This window comes from Convolutriloba macropyga, chromosome 3, assembly GCF_964194025.1.
Source record: "Convolutriloba macropyga chromosome 3, txConMacr16.3, whole genome shotgun sequence".
Lineage (NCBI taxonomy): Eukaryota > Metazoa > Xenacoelomorpha > Acoela > Convolutidae > Convolutriloba > Convolutriloba macropyga.
In genome coordinates, this window is record NC_134470.1 from 42,413,955 (window position 1) to 42,433,596 (window position 19,642).

Below are 19,642 nucleotides of genomic sequence, written 5' to 3' on the forward strand. Positions count from 1 at the left end.
GGAGAAGATGATGAGTGTATTGGCAACATTCAACTCATTGGGAAGTGGTTGGACACTCGAAAAAGTTATCAAAGTTGACGTCAAATTCGCACGTTACAGACCAATTCATGGTTCATCATACATCGCGTTGCCATCAAAAATTGCCAACTGTAGAGGATTGCTCAAAGTTAGGAACCAAGCAAGATCGAGATTGCTTCAGATATTGCTTTGTGGCGGCTTATCACATGTATCATCAAATAAATCTAGATAGAATTGATCGAAACTATCAAACCGGCGAAACTTCACCAACCACATACAATCAACCAGGACTTCATCAACCTCTGGGCGATTTTACTATGCCCATGGGCTTTGCAGACATTCCTCAATTTGAAGCACTTAACAAGGTTCAGGTAAACGTGTTTGGATACGATAACGGCCAGTTTTTCCCTCTGAAAATTTCGTCATATAGTTCAGATTTTGTAGTGGATTTACTTTGCTGTACGACTGTGACCGTCATCACTACGTCCTCATTACAAACCTTGTGAAGGTTGTTTGCTACGTGCGAGAACTTGATTATAGATTCTCTTACAACATTTGTCGAAACTGCTTTTGAATTTGTCGAGAAGGACTTGAAAGTTACAACCTACATATCAGTAACTGTTGCAAAAATGCACCTGCTGTCATTCATATGCCTTCAAGTGAGAACAACTCATACAAGTTCACGAACTTGGCTGCTACATGGTTTGTCCCTCTTGTTATCTATTTTGACTTCGAGTCTTTCTTACGACCCGTGTCTACTTGCAAGGGACCCAGTGATAAAGCCTTTACACAGGTCAAGGAGACACATGAACCGTGTGCCATGAAAAGAAAATTTTTCGAAAAAATGCATTTCAAACGTCAAATTTTGACACTTAATTCAGTAGATGCCCTCTTCAGCTTACACTAGAATCCACTCTCATTTGTTACTTGGGGATCAATTGGAAAAAAAAGAGCATGTCAGTTAAAAAAAACGAAAAAAACAGAAAAAAAAAGAATTTTTTTAACACATGACCTCTGACCTTTGACCCCAAAAAAGAGGGTTCCAAAAAAAACTTGGGAGGAAACTGATTGTTCAGTAGGACTCAGCATACTCTAAAGTACAAAACATCTCATCACACTCGTCAAATTTTACTCATCCGTTATGGAGATAATTAGCCCCTAATTAGCGACTTATTAATGGTTAATTAACCTAATTACAAATTACTAAAAAATTCAAATTTTTGCAACGGTTTCGTACTCACTGCTTGATGCCCGACATTTTTGCTCATAAGCATCATCATCAAAAAACGGCTCCTTCACCGATTTTCGAAACATCTGGCAATTAATGTCATATTAACATCTGGCATTAATTAGCATATGAAGTACCCTAAGGAAAGATGTTAGATTGGTTTTCTTTACATTTTTGGACTTATTGGGCCCTCAGTGTAAATTTATCTCATAACAGCTGCCATCAAAAAAAGCCTCCGAAAAAAAGACACATGTTTATGTAATGTAATTGTCATGTAATTGATGTAATTGTCATGTAATTGTTAATTAATGACTTGATTGACAGAAAAACAAGCTTTTTTTCTGTTTATTTTTGAGCAATTTTTTTAAATGGGTCCTATGTTTTTCGGCACGGGGAGCATTTTTGCTCATCACGCTTAAGAACGTAGGACAACTCGAACCATCCGTAATTGAAAATGCATAAAATAGCGCATTTTATTACAATTTTGAAAATTAGCATGTTTTTCCAGGTTCTCAAAAAAAGTTTTTTGACGCAAACGATGATCAGCAATACTCGGTAGGGTTCCTTGTGGTGGTACATTTTGGCATACGATTCCAATGGAGAGTTGAAAACACATCTTTTTTCTCTCAAAGGTAACAAAATTTCGAAATAAATGTATGCGCCAAAACCGACCAATCAGAAAACAGCATTTCAAAACTTCGAATTTGGCGCCTCTGCAGTACTGTAGTCTCTAATACTGTAAACCCGAGAAGCCATTTCTTGTTCATTCGTTTCTACTGTTCGTACTCGAGTTTAACAATTCTTTCTTACTAAAGTTAGACAATTCAAAAATGGGTTTCCAGTGTCGTTATTGTGATTCTATTCTGAGTACAAAAGGAAATCGCTCCAGGCATGAGCATAAATTCCATCCTGATGCGATTGTTTTACCCGTATACCAATGCTCATTATGTGAGTTTACTTGTCGGAAGATTTCTTTGCTCGAAGACCACATGAAAACTGCACACCAACGATTCACCAATTGCTGTCAAAGCTGCCTACTCAGATTCAACGATTGCCATCTTTACGTACAGCATATGACTTCCGTTCATCACTTACCCGTCCTAGGTGAACAATTTCAGCCTCGAGACACTCCGTTGGAAAGTGCATTCAATGGAGTGCTGAGATCGTTTGACTCAACAGAGACCGAAGAATCCAATGATCTCGAAAACTTCATGCGGATACAAAAACTCAAAATAGACACTCTAATAAGTGAGCAGTTGACCCAGGGTCCTCAAAAAGTTCAACTATGTGCAAAATTGCGGCTTATCAAAGTTCTGTATGATGAGCCAGATATACCAGAAGATGATCGTATTGAAATATACGCAAACTCTCTGATGACTCCTGTCTACGCAAACGGACTGTCGGATGAAGCGTAATGGCAAATGGTGAAGATGATGAGTGTATTGGCAACATTCAACTCATTGGGAAGTGGTTGGACACTCGAAAAAGTTCTCAAAGTTGACGTCAAATTCGCACGTTACAGACCAATTCATGGTTCATCATACATCGCGTTGCCATCAAAAATTGCCAACTGTAGAGGATTGCTCAACGTTAGGAACCACGAAGACCGAGATTGCTTCAGGTATTGCTTTGTGTCGGCTTATCACATGTATCATCAAATAAATCTAGATAGAAATGATCGAAACTATCAAACCGACAAAACTTCACCAACTACATACAATCAACCAGGACTTCATCAACCTCTGGGCGATTTTACTATGCCCATGGGCTTTGCAGACATTCCTCAATTTGAAACACTTAACAACGTTCAGGTAAACGTGTTTGGATACGATAACGGCCAGTTTTTCCCTCTGAAAATTTCGTCATATAGTTCAGATTTTGTAGTGGATTTACTTTTGCTGTACGACTGTGACCGTCATCACTACGTCCTCATTACAAACCTTGTGAAGGTTGTTTGCTACGTGCGAGAACTTGATTATAGATTCTCTTACAACATTTGTCGAAACTGCTTTTGGATTTGTCGAGAAGGACTTGAAAGTTACAACCTACATCTCAGTAACTGTTGCAAAAATGCACCTGCTGTCATTCATATGCCTTCAAGTGAGAACAACTCATACAAGTTCACGAACTTGGCTGCTACATGGTTTGTCCCTGTTATCTATTTTGACTTCGAGTCTTTCTTACGACCCGTGTCTACTTGCAAGGGACCCAGTGATAAAGCCTTTACACAGGTCAAGGAGATACATGAACCGTGTGGCTTTGCACTAACAGTGATAGATCACCACTCATCAAAGCCAATCTTTCATCATGTAGACAGTTCTCCTGCTTGCATGACAAATTTTGTCAAAATGCTTCACAAACTAGCCAGAGATATTTATCAGCAGAAAAGGAAGCACTCTTTCTTCAAAGACGATAGACGAAACTTGGGAAAATCTAACGCTACGCACTGTTGGATTTGTGAAAAATCGTTTTCAGAAACGGAAGATCCATAGAACACAATTGACTTGGACCATTGCCAATACAGTGGTAAATTCTTGGGATGGGCACATGAGAAATGCAATCGTTTGAGACGAAATATCAATTTCACCCCTGTTGTGGGTCATAATATTCAAAATTATGACTTACATCACATTTGCTTGGCACTGAACAACTGCGAGCCAACCACAACCATTAGCGTCATACCAACCACCGACGAAAAATACATATCAATGACATTTGGTGTGCTTATTGACACTTTCGTAACGGAAAAGGAAAAACAGTGAAAGTTTACGAATATCTTCGGTTCATAGACTCCTTCAAGATGATGAACAGTTCTTGTTGAAATTTTATTGAAATATAATTTTTGTTGAGAAACTTGTTGAAATTTTACCCGATGACCGCTTCGAAATAATGAGGGCAATGTTTTCTACATTATCTGATGCTAACCTTCAGCTACTTAAACAGAAAGGCTACTACCCTTACTCTTATGTGACTGGTCGGTCCAAGTTCAGTGACACCAGTCTCCCACCACTGAGCAAGTGGGGTAACACTCTGGACGGAGGGGCAGTGAAGGTAACGGAGACTAATTTACAACATGCACACAGGATGTGGGAAATTCTGGAATGTGGAACACTGCAGGATTATCATGACTCATACTTGAAGCTCGACTGTGCACTACTCGCATGTGTTTGCGAATTCCATCGACAGTTGAGTTTCGATACGTATAAACTGGACTGTATGCACTTCTTCACCCTACCCAATATGGCTAAGGAAGCATCACTTAGAATCTGCAAAGCCAATGTCGAGTTACTGACTGAGCGTGAACACTTGCACATGATTGAACCCGCAATTCGCGGTGGAGTCACATCTGTCTTTGAAAGTCGGCGCTTCACTGCAAATAACTCCTATATTCCCAACCACGACAGCACGGAGGAATCCTGTTTTGGTTTCTGTGTCGACGCTAATAACCTTTATGGCGGCGTAATGCAATTAGAGAAACTACCGCTCGCCGACTTTACGTTCAACACAGAGATTCAAATTCAAGAGATTTTGGACACCGCCGATGACGCTAGCATTGGATACTTTGTAGAGGTCGATCTCTCTTACCCGCCGAGTCTTCATGATGAGCTCCGCGATTTTCCGTTGGCGCCCACAAAAGACGTGGTTGAAGACAAGTGGTTGAGCGATTACCAGATCGAATTGAAAGAACAGTACAATCTCCCATCTTCCAAAGTACAGAAACTCCTGCAAACGTTCTTTGATAAAGAGAGATATGTGGTCCACTACAAACTGCTGAAACTCTATGTCCAACTCGGCTTGGTAATCAGAAAGGTTCACAGAGTGCTTCAATTTGGACAAGAAAACTGGCTATCGCCATACATTACACTAAATAGTGAAAAGCGGCAAGTTGCGTCAAACAAGTTTGAAGAGAACTTTTATAAACTGATGAATAATGCAGTTTATGGTAAAAACTGTGAATCCAAAAGACGCAGAAATAAAATAACAATTGCACGAAATGCAGAGCATGCGCTAAAGATAATATCCAGATTTGAGTTTGATCGCTTTATGATATTTGGGGAGAATTTAGCAGCCTTGACCACACGACCGAAGTCCATTTATTGGAACACTCCCACTATTGTGGGAGCGACTATCTTAGATCTTGCAAAATTCCACATGTACTCATTCCATTACAATGTCATGCGCCCCCACTTTAACTGTCGCCTCCTTTACAGCGATACAGATAGTCTCCTTTATGCGATAAAAAGTGACGATTTTCATACAGAGTTATCGCAGAAGCCTCAGTCAGTATTAAGTCATTTTGATTTCTCAAATTACCCACCCAATCACTTTCTTTACGATACCACTAACAAAAGAGTCGTCCTCAAATACAAGGACGAATTCGACGGCGACTATATTACTGACTTTATCTGTTTGAAGCCGAAGCTGTACTCCATCCTGTCAAAAAGTAAGTTTCTCTCTCATAAAACAAAATTGTTAGTTGTTGTATAAAAATTCGTATTGGGTTAATAGGCATCTGTAAGGTGTTAAATCGTTTTATATTTACATAGGGTGTTAGTAATCATAATAGCACCTAATATTTCTCATTTCTTTCTTTTAGGTTGTCGAAAACTTTCAGCAAAAGGGGTTACGAGGGCCGCACAACAACATCTTCGCCACGTCGACTTCTTAAACACTCTCAGCACTGGAAGCCACCTGCGCTCAGAGAACACCAGGATTGTGTCCGACCACCACAGGCTGCAGACAGTTACTACAAACAAAATTTGTCTGTCAGCTTTTGACAACAAGCGCTATATACTACCCGATGGCATAAAAACCCTCCCGTTTGGCCATTATGAAATTGGCGATTATGCTATCGATGAAATTGATTGGAATAACGACGATGTGGAATGGGATTATGACGATTTTAGCGACTTATTTTTGAGCTCGAGCCCAGAGTGGGATAACAGTTTTGTTGTACCACACTCCTCTCCAGATACCACCACACCACCGCCCAAAGCTCCAACACATGGCAACCACCAGACCCCGGTTTTGTCGCCGCTCAGAATATAAATGATTCCGATATTGAAAGTAGCGATATCGTTGATTTCGATGCCAGTTTCGAAGAAAACTCTACGCCCGATAATCCGTTCATTAATTTTGAGGCAGAAGAAGCAAGTGAATGCGAGTCAGAGTGCCCTGTGTGTAAAGCTGCAGGGCGATATTAGACTGCATAATTAATCTTAATTGCCCAGAGAGAGACACGCAAAACTGAACCAGTAGTGATTTTGCATGCAGTGTGAAAATTGGTTTTAATTTAATTTGTTTGAGTGTTTTGAAATCAAAAGCAAGCGGCGAGACAGAAAGCAAAGTTAAAGGGAAACAAGGGCGGCAGAATAAGGAAGGGAGGGGAAATAAAAGAGTCGAAATGGAAAGATTCAAAGGAAAGGGAAATATAGAGCGGCGGAAAGATTTTATCCCGCCTATCCTATTCCCACTTAACCGCCACTGCCTATTATCCTATGGTTAAGAGTCGAATGATAACCCCCCCTTTCTTTACGTAGGTATTATATACTACTCACGCAAAATGTTGAACAAGCTGTGAACTAAGGTACAGCGAAAAATTTTTATTCGACGAAGTAAAAAACAGCAGGACAAGTCCTGATGTACAATTCAAAGAATTCTCATTGACTAAACAAAAACTAGACCTAGAACCGACTAAAAATGAATTGTGAAATCCAGTTAAAAAAATCAGATGAAATTTAAAAAAAACTGAAAACCAATGTCAAAATGCCGCATGTGAACAAGTAACAATTAGCGAGAAAGCAAAGGAACGTTATAATAGCCGGCTGATAAGCTGAGGCGGCTATTAAAGAGCATAAAGGATTAAAACGGTTTTCTCAATTGCAGAAAACTCGACCCAAAAAGAAGAAAAATTAGTAGTCAGGACAATCCTGTCTTTAATCTTCAAGAGCGAAATTAATGCCGAGTAATAACTAGACTAACATCTGATCTGCTCTGAGTTCAACACAATGCTGTGATTCTTGATGTGTTTCTCAATCGCATATTTCCTGGCAAACTGGTACAAAGCATCTCTGCATTTGATTGCAATGTTCTCCCGCACCGATTGCTCATCATTCATCTGGCCAGAAGATGAACTTGGCGCCATATCTTTGGCCACTACTTTAGGCAGCTTCTTGGACAGATCCACCGTCTGCCTGTTGTTCAGCACTGACATGCAATTGTGACTAGTATGGAGGGTGTTGGATGTGACCTTAAACAGGGAAATTAATTAAAAATCGACTGGAAAGATAAAGTCGGCGTCACATGCTGTAAATCATTCATTACTTGTAAGAACAGATCACACTTTTTTCACTGATCAAAAAGATGGTATAATCATAACGTTTGATAAGGCAAAGTCTCGAAATAATTAGTTTTTGCACTACTATACTAAAATATTTTCAGGCCCAGGTTTAAGTGTCCTTGCTTACCGTGAAGCCTGAGGATAATGTGCAGGACTTGGACATCTGTCTCAGTGCTCCGATCTCGACTAGTCTATTGAGAAGTCTCTCCACCTCTTCTCTGCTATCGTTCTTACCCTTGCCATACATGGGTAGCACATGGTGGTTGACCTGCAACGCAATTATTGCTAAAAACGTCATTGGGTTGCACGTTTTTAAACGTCCTACCAATGCAAGAAGAATCACCTTTAAACGATAGGCGTGAGGTTCATATGTAGATTGCTTCAGCCAGCGCAAAAACAACCGATTAACGTCTGGAGAATTACTCTCAAACGATCGACCAGATTCGATAGAAACCAGCTTGGGCTTAAGGAGGCTAGCAGTAGGGGGCATATTAGGAAGGGTTTTGAGTATTCATTCTAGCCTTTAAAGGTATTTGATGGCGTTCTAAATTGATCTGATGGCTACTGCTATTTTTCTGATAACTTCATAGAACTGTTTTTGGTATGTCAAAAATATCACCTAAAAACCTGTAAATGATTTTTGAATTCAACAGTTGACAAATCGTAACTCAACTATTGACGTTCAAATCGTAATATTTTTGAAAACCATTAATTCTCTTATCCTTTACTTAGAATTAGCTTGTTTTGTTTAATATATTGTTCAGTTTCCATTAAGATTTTTTCTGCCCTAACCTCTAAAAACTGTTCTTATTTTTTATGATATAGAATTGATGTATCATATGCTCATTGTAAGAAACTGGAGTTCTCTATTGCTTCACTGGTATCATTAACATTAAGTATAAAAACTAGTGGTCCGAAGACAGCACCTTGTGGAACACCATGATTTTTAAATTAGATGACTACAACTAACGGCTATTAAGCTTAATACAAATATCAGCTAGCGTTCACTCTAATGAACTCTGACCTAAGACTTCATCGATTAATGACCAGACTTTATCGGCTCATTCCATTTCCTTTGCCTTTGATTTTGTTACTTTAAACCTTACCATATTCACTATATTGCTCAATTAATTGACTGAACAGATCTAAAAAACATTCATCCGAAACGGCAAAAGAGCTAAAAAATTCCACGCAAAAATCGTGGCTTCTAAAAACGTGATAGAAATAATGTGAATGGAAACAGCGCCTAAACAATAGCATCTGGGAGGCCTACAGCTGCTATTAACGAATAAAAGCAGATTTGAAATGAACAATGTTTGTGACATTGTCGTAAAAAATATTTAAGACGAAATTTAAGAAAACAGCCGATAGAATGATGAGGAATCGTCCAATAAAATGTGTCAACGAAACTGGTCTAAATAAGAAATATCGCAAAAGTAAAAAAAATTAAGTGTCTGACAAAACGGGGGTGGGGACGTAGGTAGACAAAATAAATAGACAAAATAAAATTCTCTGCAAACTTCGAACAATATTCTCTACAAACGATAAAAAGCAACCTCCCAGCCGTTATTAGAAGAGAAAATTAATTAAACCTTCTGCTAGATCAGAGTCATCCGCCCAATACTTCGCAGAGAAGGATTCAACAAGTTAAAAAATACCAAAGCAAGAAAACTGAAAAAAAAAATAGAAATTTGGATTAGTTATTTCAGTGAAAAGTGCCCTGTACAGCTTACAACAACTATAGAAAAGCTCTTATGAATTGATTAACAAACGGCGCGAACCCTAAAGTTAGACGAAACAGGAACAAAATTTAGTTAGGCTAAAAAAAATTTAGATAAGAGAGAAAAAACTTTGACTGAGTTACAGCTAAAACATACCCGGCAGATTGCAGGAAAATAGCCGCCGTTGATTCCAATAAGCATGATTGGGATTGAACGAATAGAATATATTGAAAAAAAAAAGATTTTTGTACAAAAATATTCTTTAAGTCTGATTTATTTTGATGGCATTTCGTAGTTGAACATACTTCTGTTTCTTAGAGAGAGGCTACAGGGGCTACTATCAACACCAATAAGCATTAGAGGTGGTAACTAAGACTTATAGGAACGACGTTCAAATAGCGGGCATCTAAAATTGGGCTTTATGGGTTTATCCCGTTTCTATTTCTGACTTCAATTTTTTATACCGACTCTGTTCATTTTGAATTGCTTTGCTGAGCAACTGATGTTCAAATTCACTTTAAGCAGAATGAGAGAAGAGAGAAACTAGCCTAGAGAAGTCGAAAAGATTTCACGCAAAATGTCGAAAAAGCGGTAAAATGGTAAAGCGAAAAAAAGTTTGACGAAGTAAAAAAAATACGAGCGCAATAATAGCCGGCTGAGAAGATGAGGGCGGCTATTAAAAAACTACTTTCAATTATGCACCTGATCAAAAATTATTTCTCTGAGCAAAAATTTTTCACAATTTTCCTCTCGTTATACTGCATGAACAACATTCACTCTCTTTCACGCTGACGCTGACTTTTGTTCAGCAGATAAACCCAAACACTTGTTTTCACGTGCGGCATTTGACTATGCATCCTGTAAAAAGAAGCAACTCGAAGTAGAAAACTGACCTTCTCTACCTCCCACTTGATTACAATAGACATTTGGAAAAATTAGTAGAAGAAATCTCCAGTAGAGAATAAAGTTAGTGTGCAACAAACTGACACAAATGAACAAAAAAGTAATTTATAAAGAAAGAAACAGGAAAGTTACAGTTGATAGATAACGAAAGATAAAATAGAATTCTCTACAAACTTCAAACAATATTCTACAAACGATAAAATGCCACCTCCCAGCCACTATTAGAAAAAAAATTCTACTAGATCAAACACGTCATACCAACAACACCTATAGAAAACCTCTGAAGTAAGAAATTGATTAAAAAACGGCGCGAACCCTAAAATTAGACGAAACAGGCAAACTTGCTCAAACTTACTCAATTCTCCGTTGTCGAAAACTTTCAGCAAAAGGGGTTACGAGGGCCGCACAACAACATCTTCGCCACGTCGACTTCTTAAACACTCTCAGCACTGGAAGCCACCTGCGCTCAGAGAACACCAGGATTGTGTCCGACCACCACAGGCTGCAGACAGTTACTACAAACAAAATTTGTCTGTCAGCTTTTGACAACAAGCGCTATATACTACCCGATGGCATAAAAACCCTCCCGTTTGGCCATTATGAAATTGGCGATTATGCTATCGATGAAATTGATTGGAATAACGACGATGTGGAATGGGATTATGACGATTTTAGCGACTTATTTTTGAGCTCGAGCCCAGAGTGGGATAACAGTTTTGTTGTACCACACTCCTCTCCAGATACCACCACACCACCGCCCAAAGCTCCAACACATGGCAACCACCAGACCCCGGTTTTGTCGCCGCTCAGAATATAAATGATTCCGATATTGAAAGTAGCGATATCGTTGATTTCGATGCCAGTTTCGAAGAAAACTCTACGCCCGATAATCCGTTCATTAATTTTGAGGCAGAAGAAGCAAGTGAATGCGAGTCAGAGTGCCCTGTGTGTAAAGCTGCAAGGCGATATTAGACTGCATAATTAATCTTAATTGCCCAGAGAGAGACACGCAAAACTGAACCAGTAGTGATTTTGCATGCAGTGTGAAAATTGGTTTTAATTTAATTTGTTTGAGTGTTTTGAAATCAAAAGCAAGCGGCGAGACAGAAAGCAAAGTTAAAGGGAAACAAGGGCGGCAGAATAAGGAAGGGAGGGGAAATAAAAGAGTCGAAATGGAAAGATTCAGTAGGAAAGGGAAATATAGAGCGGCGGAAAGATTTTATCCCGCCTATCCTATTCCCACTTAACCGCCACTGCCTATTATCCTATGGTTAAGAGTCGAATGATAACCCCCCCTTTCTTTACGTAGGTATTATATACTACTCACGCAAAATGTTGAACAAGCTGTGAACTAAGGTACAGCGAAAAATTTTTATTCGACGAAGTAAAAAACACAGCAGGACAAGTCCTGATGTACAATTCAAAGAATTCTCATTGACTAAACAAAAACTAGACCTAGAACCGACTAAAAATGAATTGTGAAATCCAGTTAAAAAAATCAGATGAAATTTAAAAAAAAACTGAAAACCAATGTCAAAATGCCGCATGTGAACAAGTAACAATTAGCGAGAAAGCAAAGGAACGTTATAATAGCCGGCTGATAAGCTGAGGCGGCTATTAAAGAGCATAAAGGATTAAAACGGTTTTCTCAATTGCAGAAAACTCGACCCAAAAAGAAGAAAAATTAGTAGTCAGGACAATCCTGTCTTTAATCTTCAAGAGCGAAATTAATGCCGAGTAATAACTAGACTAACATCTGATCTGCTCTGAGTTCAACACAATGCTGTGATTCTTGATGTGTTTCTCAATCGCATATTTCCTGGCAAACTGGTACAAAGCATCTCTGCATTTGATTGCAATGTTCTCCCGCACCGATTGCTCATCATTCATCTGGCCAGAAGATGAACTTGGCGCCATATCTTTGGCCACTACTTTAGGCAGCTTCTTGGACAGATCCACCGTCTGCCTGTTGTTCAGCACTGACATGCAATTGTGACTAGTATGGAGGGTGTTGGATGTGACCTTAAACAGGGAAATTAATTAAAAATCGACTGGAAAGATAAAGTCGGCGTCACATGCTGTAAATCATTCATTACTTGTAAGAACAGATCACACTTTTTTCACTGATCAAAAAGATGGTATAATCATAACGTTTGATAAGGCAAAGTCTCGAAATAATTAGTTTTTGCACTACTATACTAAAATATTTTCAGGCCCAGGTTTAAGTGTCCTTGCTTACCGTGAAGCCTGAGGATAATGTGCAGGACTTGGACATCTGTCTCAGTGCTCCGATCTCGACTAGTCTATTGAGAAGTCTCTCCACCTCTTCTCTGCTATCGTTCTTACCCTTGCCATACATGGGTAGCACATGGTGGTTGACCTGCAACGCAATTATTGCTAAAAACGTCATTGGGTTGCACGTTTTTAAACGTCCTACCAATGCAAGAAGAATCACCTTTAAACGATAGGCGTGAGGTTCATATGTAGATTGCTTCAGCCAGCGCAAAAACAACCGATTAACGTCTGGAGAATTACTCTCAAACGATCGACCAGATTCGATAGAAACCAGCTTGGGCTTAAGGAGGCTAGCAGTAGGGGGCATATTAGGAAGGGTTTTGAGTATTCATTCTAGCCTTTAAAGGTATTTGATGGCGTTCTAAATTGATCTGATGGCTACTGCTATTTTTCTGATAACTTCATAGAACTGTTTTTGGTATGTCAAAAATATCACCTAAAAACCTGTAAATGATTTTTGAATTCAACAGTTGACAAATCGTAACTCAACTATTGACGTTCAAATCGTAATATTTTTGAAAACCATTAATTCTCTTATCCTTTACTTAGAATTAGCTTGTTTTGTTTAATATATTGTTCAGTTTCCATTAAGATTTTTTCTGCCCTAACCTCTAAAAACTGTTCTTATTTTTTATGATATAGAATTGATGTATCATATGCTCATTGTAAGAAACTGGAGTTCTCTATTGCTTCACTGGTATCATTAACATTAAGTATAAAAACTAGTGGTCCGAAGACAGCACCTTGTGGAACACCATGATTTTTAAATTAGATGACTACAACTAACGGCTATTAAGCTTAATACAAATATCAGCTAGCGTTCACTCTAATGAACTCTGACCTAAGACTTCATCGATTAATGACCAGACTTTATCGGCTCATTCCATTTCCTTTGCCTTTGATTTTGTTACTTTAAACCTTACCATATTCACTATATTGCTCAATTAATTGACTGAACAGATCTAAAAAACATTCATCCGAAACGGCAAAAGAGCTAAAAAATTCCACGCAAAAATCGTGGCTTCTAAAAACGTGATAGAAATAATGTGAATGGAAACAGCGCCTAAACAATAGCATCTGGGAGGCCTACAGCTGCTATTAACGAACAAAAGCAGATTTGAAATGAACAATGTTTGTGACATTGTCGTAAAAAATATTTAAGACGAAATTTAAGAAAACAGCCGATAGAATGATGAGGAATCGTCCAATAAAATGTGTCAACGAAACTGGTCTAAATAAGAAACATCGCAAAAGTAAAAAAAATTAAGTGTCTGACAAAACGGGGGTGGGGACGTAGGTAGACAAAATAAATAGACAAAATAAAATTCTCTGCAAACTTCGAACAATATTCTCTACAAACGATAAAAAGCAACCTCCCAGCCGTTATTAGAAGAGAAAATTAATTAAACCTTCTGCTAGATCAGAGTCATCCGCCCAATACTTCGCAGAGAAGGATTCAACAAGTTAAAAAATACCAAAGCAAGAAAACTGAAAAAAAAATAGAAATTTGGATTAGTTATTTCAGTGAAAAGTGCCCTGTACAGCTTACAACAACTATAGAAAAGCTCTTATGAATTGATTAACAAACGGCGCGAACCCTAAAGTTAGACGAAACAGGAACAAAATTTAGTTAGGCTAAAAAAAATTTAGATAAGAGAGAAAAAACTTTGACTGAGTTACAGCTAAAACATACCCGGCAGATTGCAGGAAAATAGCCGCCGTTGATTCCAATAAGCATGATTGGGATTGAACGAATAGAATATATTGAAAAAAAAAAGATTTTTGTACAAAAATATTCTTTAAGTCTGATTTATTTTGATGGCATTTCGTAGTTGAACATACTTCTGTTTCTTAGAGAGAGGCTACAGGGGCTACTATCAACACCAATAAGCATTAGAGGTGGTAACTAAGACTTATAGGAACGACGTTCAAATAGCGGGCATCTAAAATTGGGCTTTATGGGTTTATCCCGTTTCTATTTCTGACTTCAATTTTTTATACCGACTCTGTTCATTTTGAATTGCTTTGCTGAGCAACTGATGTTCAAATTCACTTTAAGCAGAATGAGAGAAGAGAGAAACTAGCCTAGAGAAGTCGAAAAGATTTCACGCAAAATGTCGAAAAAGCGGTAAAATGGTAAAGCGAAAAAAAGTTTGACGAAGTAAAAAAAATACGAGCGCAATAATAGCCGGCTGAGAAGATGAGGGCGGCTATTAAAAAACTACTTTCAATTATGCACCTGATCAAAAATTATTTCTCTGAGCAAAAATTTTTCACAATTTTCCTCTCGTTATACTGCATGAACAACATTCACTCTCTTTCACGCTGACGCTGACTTTTGTTCAGCAGATAAACCCAAACACTTGTTTTCACGTGCGGCATTTGACTATGCATCCTGTAAAAAGAAGCAACTCGAAGTAGAAAACTGACCTTCTCTACCTCCCACTTGATTACAATAGACATTTGGAAAAATTAGTAGAAGAAATCTCCAGTAGAGAATAAAGTTAGTGTGCAACAAACTGACACAAATGAACAAAAAAGTAATTTATAAAGAAAGAAACAGGAAAGTTACAGTTGATAGATAACGAAAGATAAAATAGAATTCTCTACAAACTTCAAACAATATTCTACAAACGATAAAATGCCACCTCCCAGCCACTATTAGAAAAAAAATTCTACTAGATCAAACACGTCATACCAACAACACCTATAGAAAACCTCTGAAGTAAGAAATTGATTAAAAAACGGCGCGAACCCTAAAATTAGACGAAACAGGCAAACTTGCTCAAACTTACTCAATTCTCCGTAAGAAAACAACTCAGAATTAAAATCGATCAATCTGAAAGACAACTAAAAGCGCTAGAACAACGATGGAACAACGATTTAACAATGGAAGCCCCAAATGCTAGAGAAAATGGAGAGCACAAAAAATTCTGAAACGGCAAAAGAAACGAGGCCAAATGGTAATAGTTGAAAACTGACACAAAAATGGTAAGTTCGATTCACATTGTCCACAATGCTTCCCAATGCACTATTACCAGTTTAGATAATTGAGAGAAACACCTTTGACCGACTTAAAACTAAAAATGGCTTTAAAAGCCGCACGTGATAAAAAATTATTACTCGCTATGCAAAATCTTCTAACACCTATTTTTGCTCTCTCAAATAAGCGACATGAAGAGAAACCCATTCTCTTCTTTCACCTCTTCAGCAAATTCACCTTAATACATTTTTTGAATCACTACATTTCCTTTTTCAAATACACTGCACTTCATAATAAAAACACCCATAGAACAGCTCTTAATTAAGAAATGATTACGAAAAAAAACAGCGCAAACCATAGAACTAGAAAAATCGGTAAAAAAAACAAAAAGACAAAAATTGGCAAAATTTTCTCAATTATACTCAATTTTCTTCAGCAAACAGTTTAAAATTAAAATCAATCAATCTGAAAAATACGAAAAAGACAAACACAGAAAATTGCAACATTTTGGGCTCAAAAACTCCTAAAAATGACCTTTTAACCTTCAACTACGGCCTTTTAGTAGCTTCACCACACTAATCATTTGAAGGACTACTAAACGCGGCTAAGGACCTCAAATTAAACTAAATGCCCGGTCAAATGGGTCAGCCGAAAAATCGGTCAAACGAAAAATCGCATAAAAAGACCAAAAGGACATACATAGCTGGCAGATTGCCAGAAAATAGCCGCAATAGCTTCGTAGATCTGCGGTCTCAAAAAACATTAAAAAGACAGAACAAAAACATTCGACTTTTCATTGAAGGCTGATATGTTATATTTTGATTAAATATCTGTATGTTTTTGCTGCCTCTATTAGCTGCTCTCAAATAACCTTCATTTAGAGCTACACACACCCATTTGACCTTATCTCTTTGAATTAAAGTATAAAGTCAAAATTAAAGTGAGGAAGTCATTTTTGAGATTGAGGTAAATCAGTGTGACTTAACAAAAAACTCGCTCCACTAAGAGCGAAAAATGACGTCACGCACGCACTTCAGTTGAAATTGCATGAACGAATGAACAAAAAGTGGTTGTGACGTCATATGGTCGTAACAAAAATCGCGACGACGAAATAAAAAACATAGCAGGACAAGTCCAGACGTATAATTCAAAGAATTTTCATTGACTAAACAAAACACTAGACCTAGAATGGACTATAAGTGAAATGGGAAAACCATTTCTTAGAAAATTAGATAAAAAACAAAAACTCAATTTCAAAATGCCGCTAGCGAGAATAAAAAACCACTAGAGAGAAATGTCAAACCGATTCTAACAAAAAAACTAGGCCTAGAATGAACAATGAAAACCATTTAGAAGAAAATCCGATCAAAAAAATCGAAAAAACAGTAAAAATCAAAGTGAAATTGCCGCATGTGAACAAAAAACCCTTAGCGAGAAAGCGAATTTTTGTTCAAACACCGTTTTCTCACTCTACTTTAAAATTAGAGCGAAAAAATTTCACACCGCAAAACCACTCGCTTTTTCGCTCCACTTCCTGTTTCGGAGTGGCCAAAATCACTACTTCAATTTGACTTCAAAAATCATGAAAATGTGTGAACAGATCTTAAAAAAGACAGCGCCCCAATACAATTCAAATTCTTTGAATTGTAAAAAACCAAGAGAAGGCCAATAAAAGCCCCAGCTATCGCTGTGCGGCTATTAATAATTACTACACACTTCGTTTAAGAGCAATTAAAAACAGACAAAAACTGGCAAAACTTGCACACATTTACTCGATTTCCTGTCACAAAAAAAATCAGAAATAAAATCAATCAATCTGAAAGACAACTGAACGCGCTAAAACAACTGATTTTAACAACGAAACTCCCGCAAATGTTACAAAAAATGGAGTAAACAAAAAAGCTGAAAAAGCCTAAAACGAGTCAAGGTGGTAAAAAAAAACTCAAAATTGACATAAAAGTAGTATTTGCTTTATATTGTCCAAAAGGTTTCCAAATGCACTGTTACAAGTTTAGATAATTGAGAGAAAACACCTTTGACTGAAGAAACACCTTTCACTGGATTACAACTTAAAAACGGCTTTCAAACAGACGCACGTGATGAAAAATATTACTCGCATTGCGAAAATTTTTTGGCACCCATTTTTCTCGCTCTCTGTCTCTCAAATAAGCGGCATGGACATAAAACCACTCCCTCTTCTCTCAGCTCTGCAGCAATTTGACCTAAACACCTTTGTTTTCACACATTCCTTATTCAAGTACGCTCCAACAAAATTACTTATAAAAAACACTCGACCAATACTCCTCTTCGAGTCGTAACAATAGACCACCCATAATTCTTCGGTCGTAAAAAAGAGCGCACCAATAAATTTCAAATACTGGTGCGCTCTAATTTTTTCCAATTTCAAATATTGGAAAAAATTAGGAGCGAGCCTAATTTTTTTCCAATTCCAAATATTGGAAAATTAGGCTCCCTGTAATAGCCGGCTAAGTAGATAAGGGCGGCCATTTGAAAACCACGATGAGACCAATAATAGCCTCGGAAATTCCTGGCGGCTATTAATATCTAAGTCCATTCAGGAGAATTGTAATGAGACAAAAGTGAAACTGATTGTATTAGTTATTGTATTCTTTTGTAGTTGGTAACCTGTTTGACTGATTTAGCAGCTGATCCTTTGTAGACATCCACCCAGTGTTTCAAGTTGAACTGCTGCTTCCCCCTCATTCCACCTGCTTTGTCTTCCACCTGCTTTATTGATTTCAGGATCTCCTGCAAACATCCTGCAAACTTCACAATATCCTGAGAAAGTTGATGATTCTCTATCTCCAACAAGTGAAGCGACATATAAACATTTTATCATTAAGGGCAACCGATTAACCATTTATTCGCTTAATGCTGAAAGGTCATTTTCATTTTTCAAATCTTACGTAGAGAGAAATGCGGATCTGACGTTAATTAAAAAAATAACTGCGTTTGCTGAGCCTTTCAAAATTTTGTGCCTAGAGTTCGCTCTCTTTTCAAACCTCAAAACTTATTAATTGGTCCCTCATCAGTCTGTCTCAATTTTTGACCACTTGACGCCTATTTGCAGAAGTTTTTTGATGTTCTATTTAAAACATCTGCTGAATTCTTGAATCACAATGACCAAATGAGAAGGGATACCCACTCATAACTTTTCATTTCACCCAATGAGAGGGATATCAATCAAATTTTACTTCTTATTCAAAAGAAGAGAACATATCCAAAGCGCTGTTAACTTCAGCTTCCGATCGAGGATGAACTGTAAGTTTCAATCAACTACGCAATTGTACCAAACATAGACTTGCTGAAAAAATTATCGTTCATTTTAGAAAAATTCCGAAGATTAAATTAAAAGTGGGGGCTAAAACTAATTGACCCCCATAACCATACTCAAAATCTTTTATTCCACTTATTCCAAATAAGTTCTTCTAGAATAAATTAAACTGACCTTGGCCTAAATTCAAGGAAGCAAGCGAAAAATAACGTTAATTATCAAGGACTTCTGGATAAACTTTTTCTGGTAAGACAAGCAATGTGGGAAAAAATTGGCACGAAAATGGTCTAGCTCAGATTGTTCCAAGTACAATAATACAACAGTATAATACAACAAATTTCAAAATAAAACAAAAAAACTTTAAAGACAACGATGAAGTGGTGCTTTCTAGGTTGTTATTTGTTTTTAATTCTAGTAACTTTTGCATAAAATGCGGATTCAAAGCCTTTTATTTCATCAACTCTTTACTTTGTCCAACTCTGAAAGCATTTCAATCAGGGAAAAATACAACATTAAGAGGGTTCAGCCGAATTTCAACATAAGTTTTAACAATCACCGATTCCTTCCAATCATAAGAGGAATGAAAATCCTCACACTCCGGTTTCCCTCCGAAGTTTTGAGACCACTTTTTAAAAACTCTGATTAAATTTAAGCTGCCACAGCTAATTCATGGAGATTATAGCGACGCAATGATTTTTAGAGATTCGAGTTTTTAAAGTTTTACCTCGTAATTGGTTCAAAATGCTGTCATATTGAGTTTTCTAGAACCGGAGTACGCAAAAGTGCATCATTGTATAATTATTGTATAATTATCGTGCATTAGAATACCACAGCCAAAGAATGCAAGTAATGGGTGTCG

General features: G+C 37.5%; 1 protein-coding gene across 2 annotated transcripts in view; it reads right to left on the reverse strand.

Moving 5' to 3' along the window:
• The window catches only part of LOC142336214 (uncharacterized), a 352,380-nt gene that overhangs the window by 17,631 nt on the left and 315,107 nt on the right, over positions 1-19,642 (reverse strand). The window contains exons 13-15 of one of the 2 annotated variants that reach the window (XM_075384882.1): positions 18,135-18,257; positions 12,450-12,590; positions 11,965-12,232 (exon numbers count right to left, since the gene is read on the reverse strand). In XM_075384882.1, coding sequence (XP_075240997.1) covers positions 11,965-12,232; positions 12,450-12,590; positions 18,135-18,257 — 532 coding nt within the window. Of the gene's footprint in view, positions 1-11,944; positions 12,233-12,449; positions 12,591-18,134; positions 18,258-19,642 lie in introns of those variants that run through there. The other variant, XM_075384881.1, reaches the window with a different exon arrangement.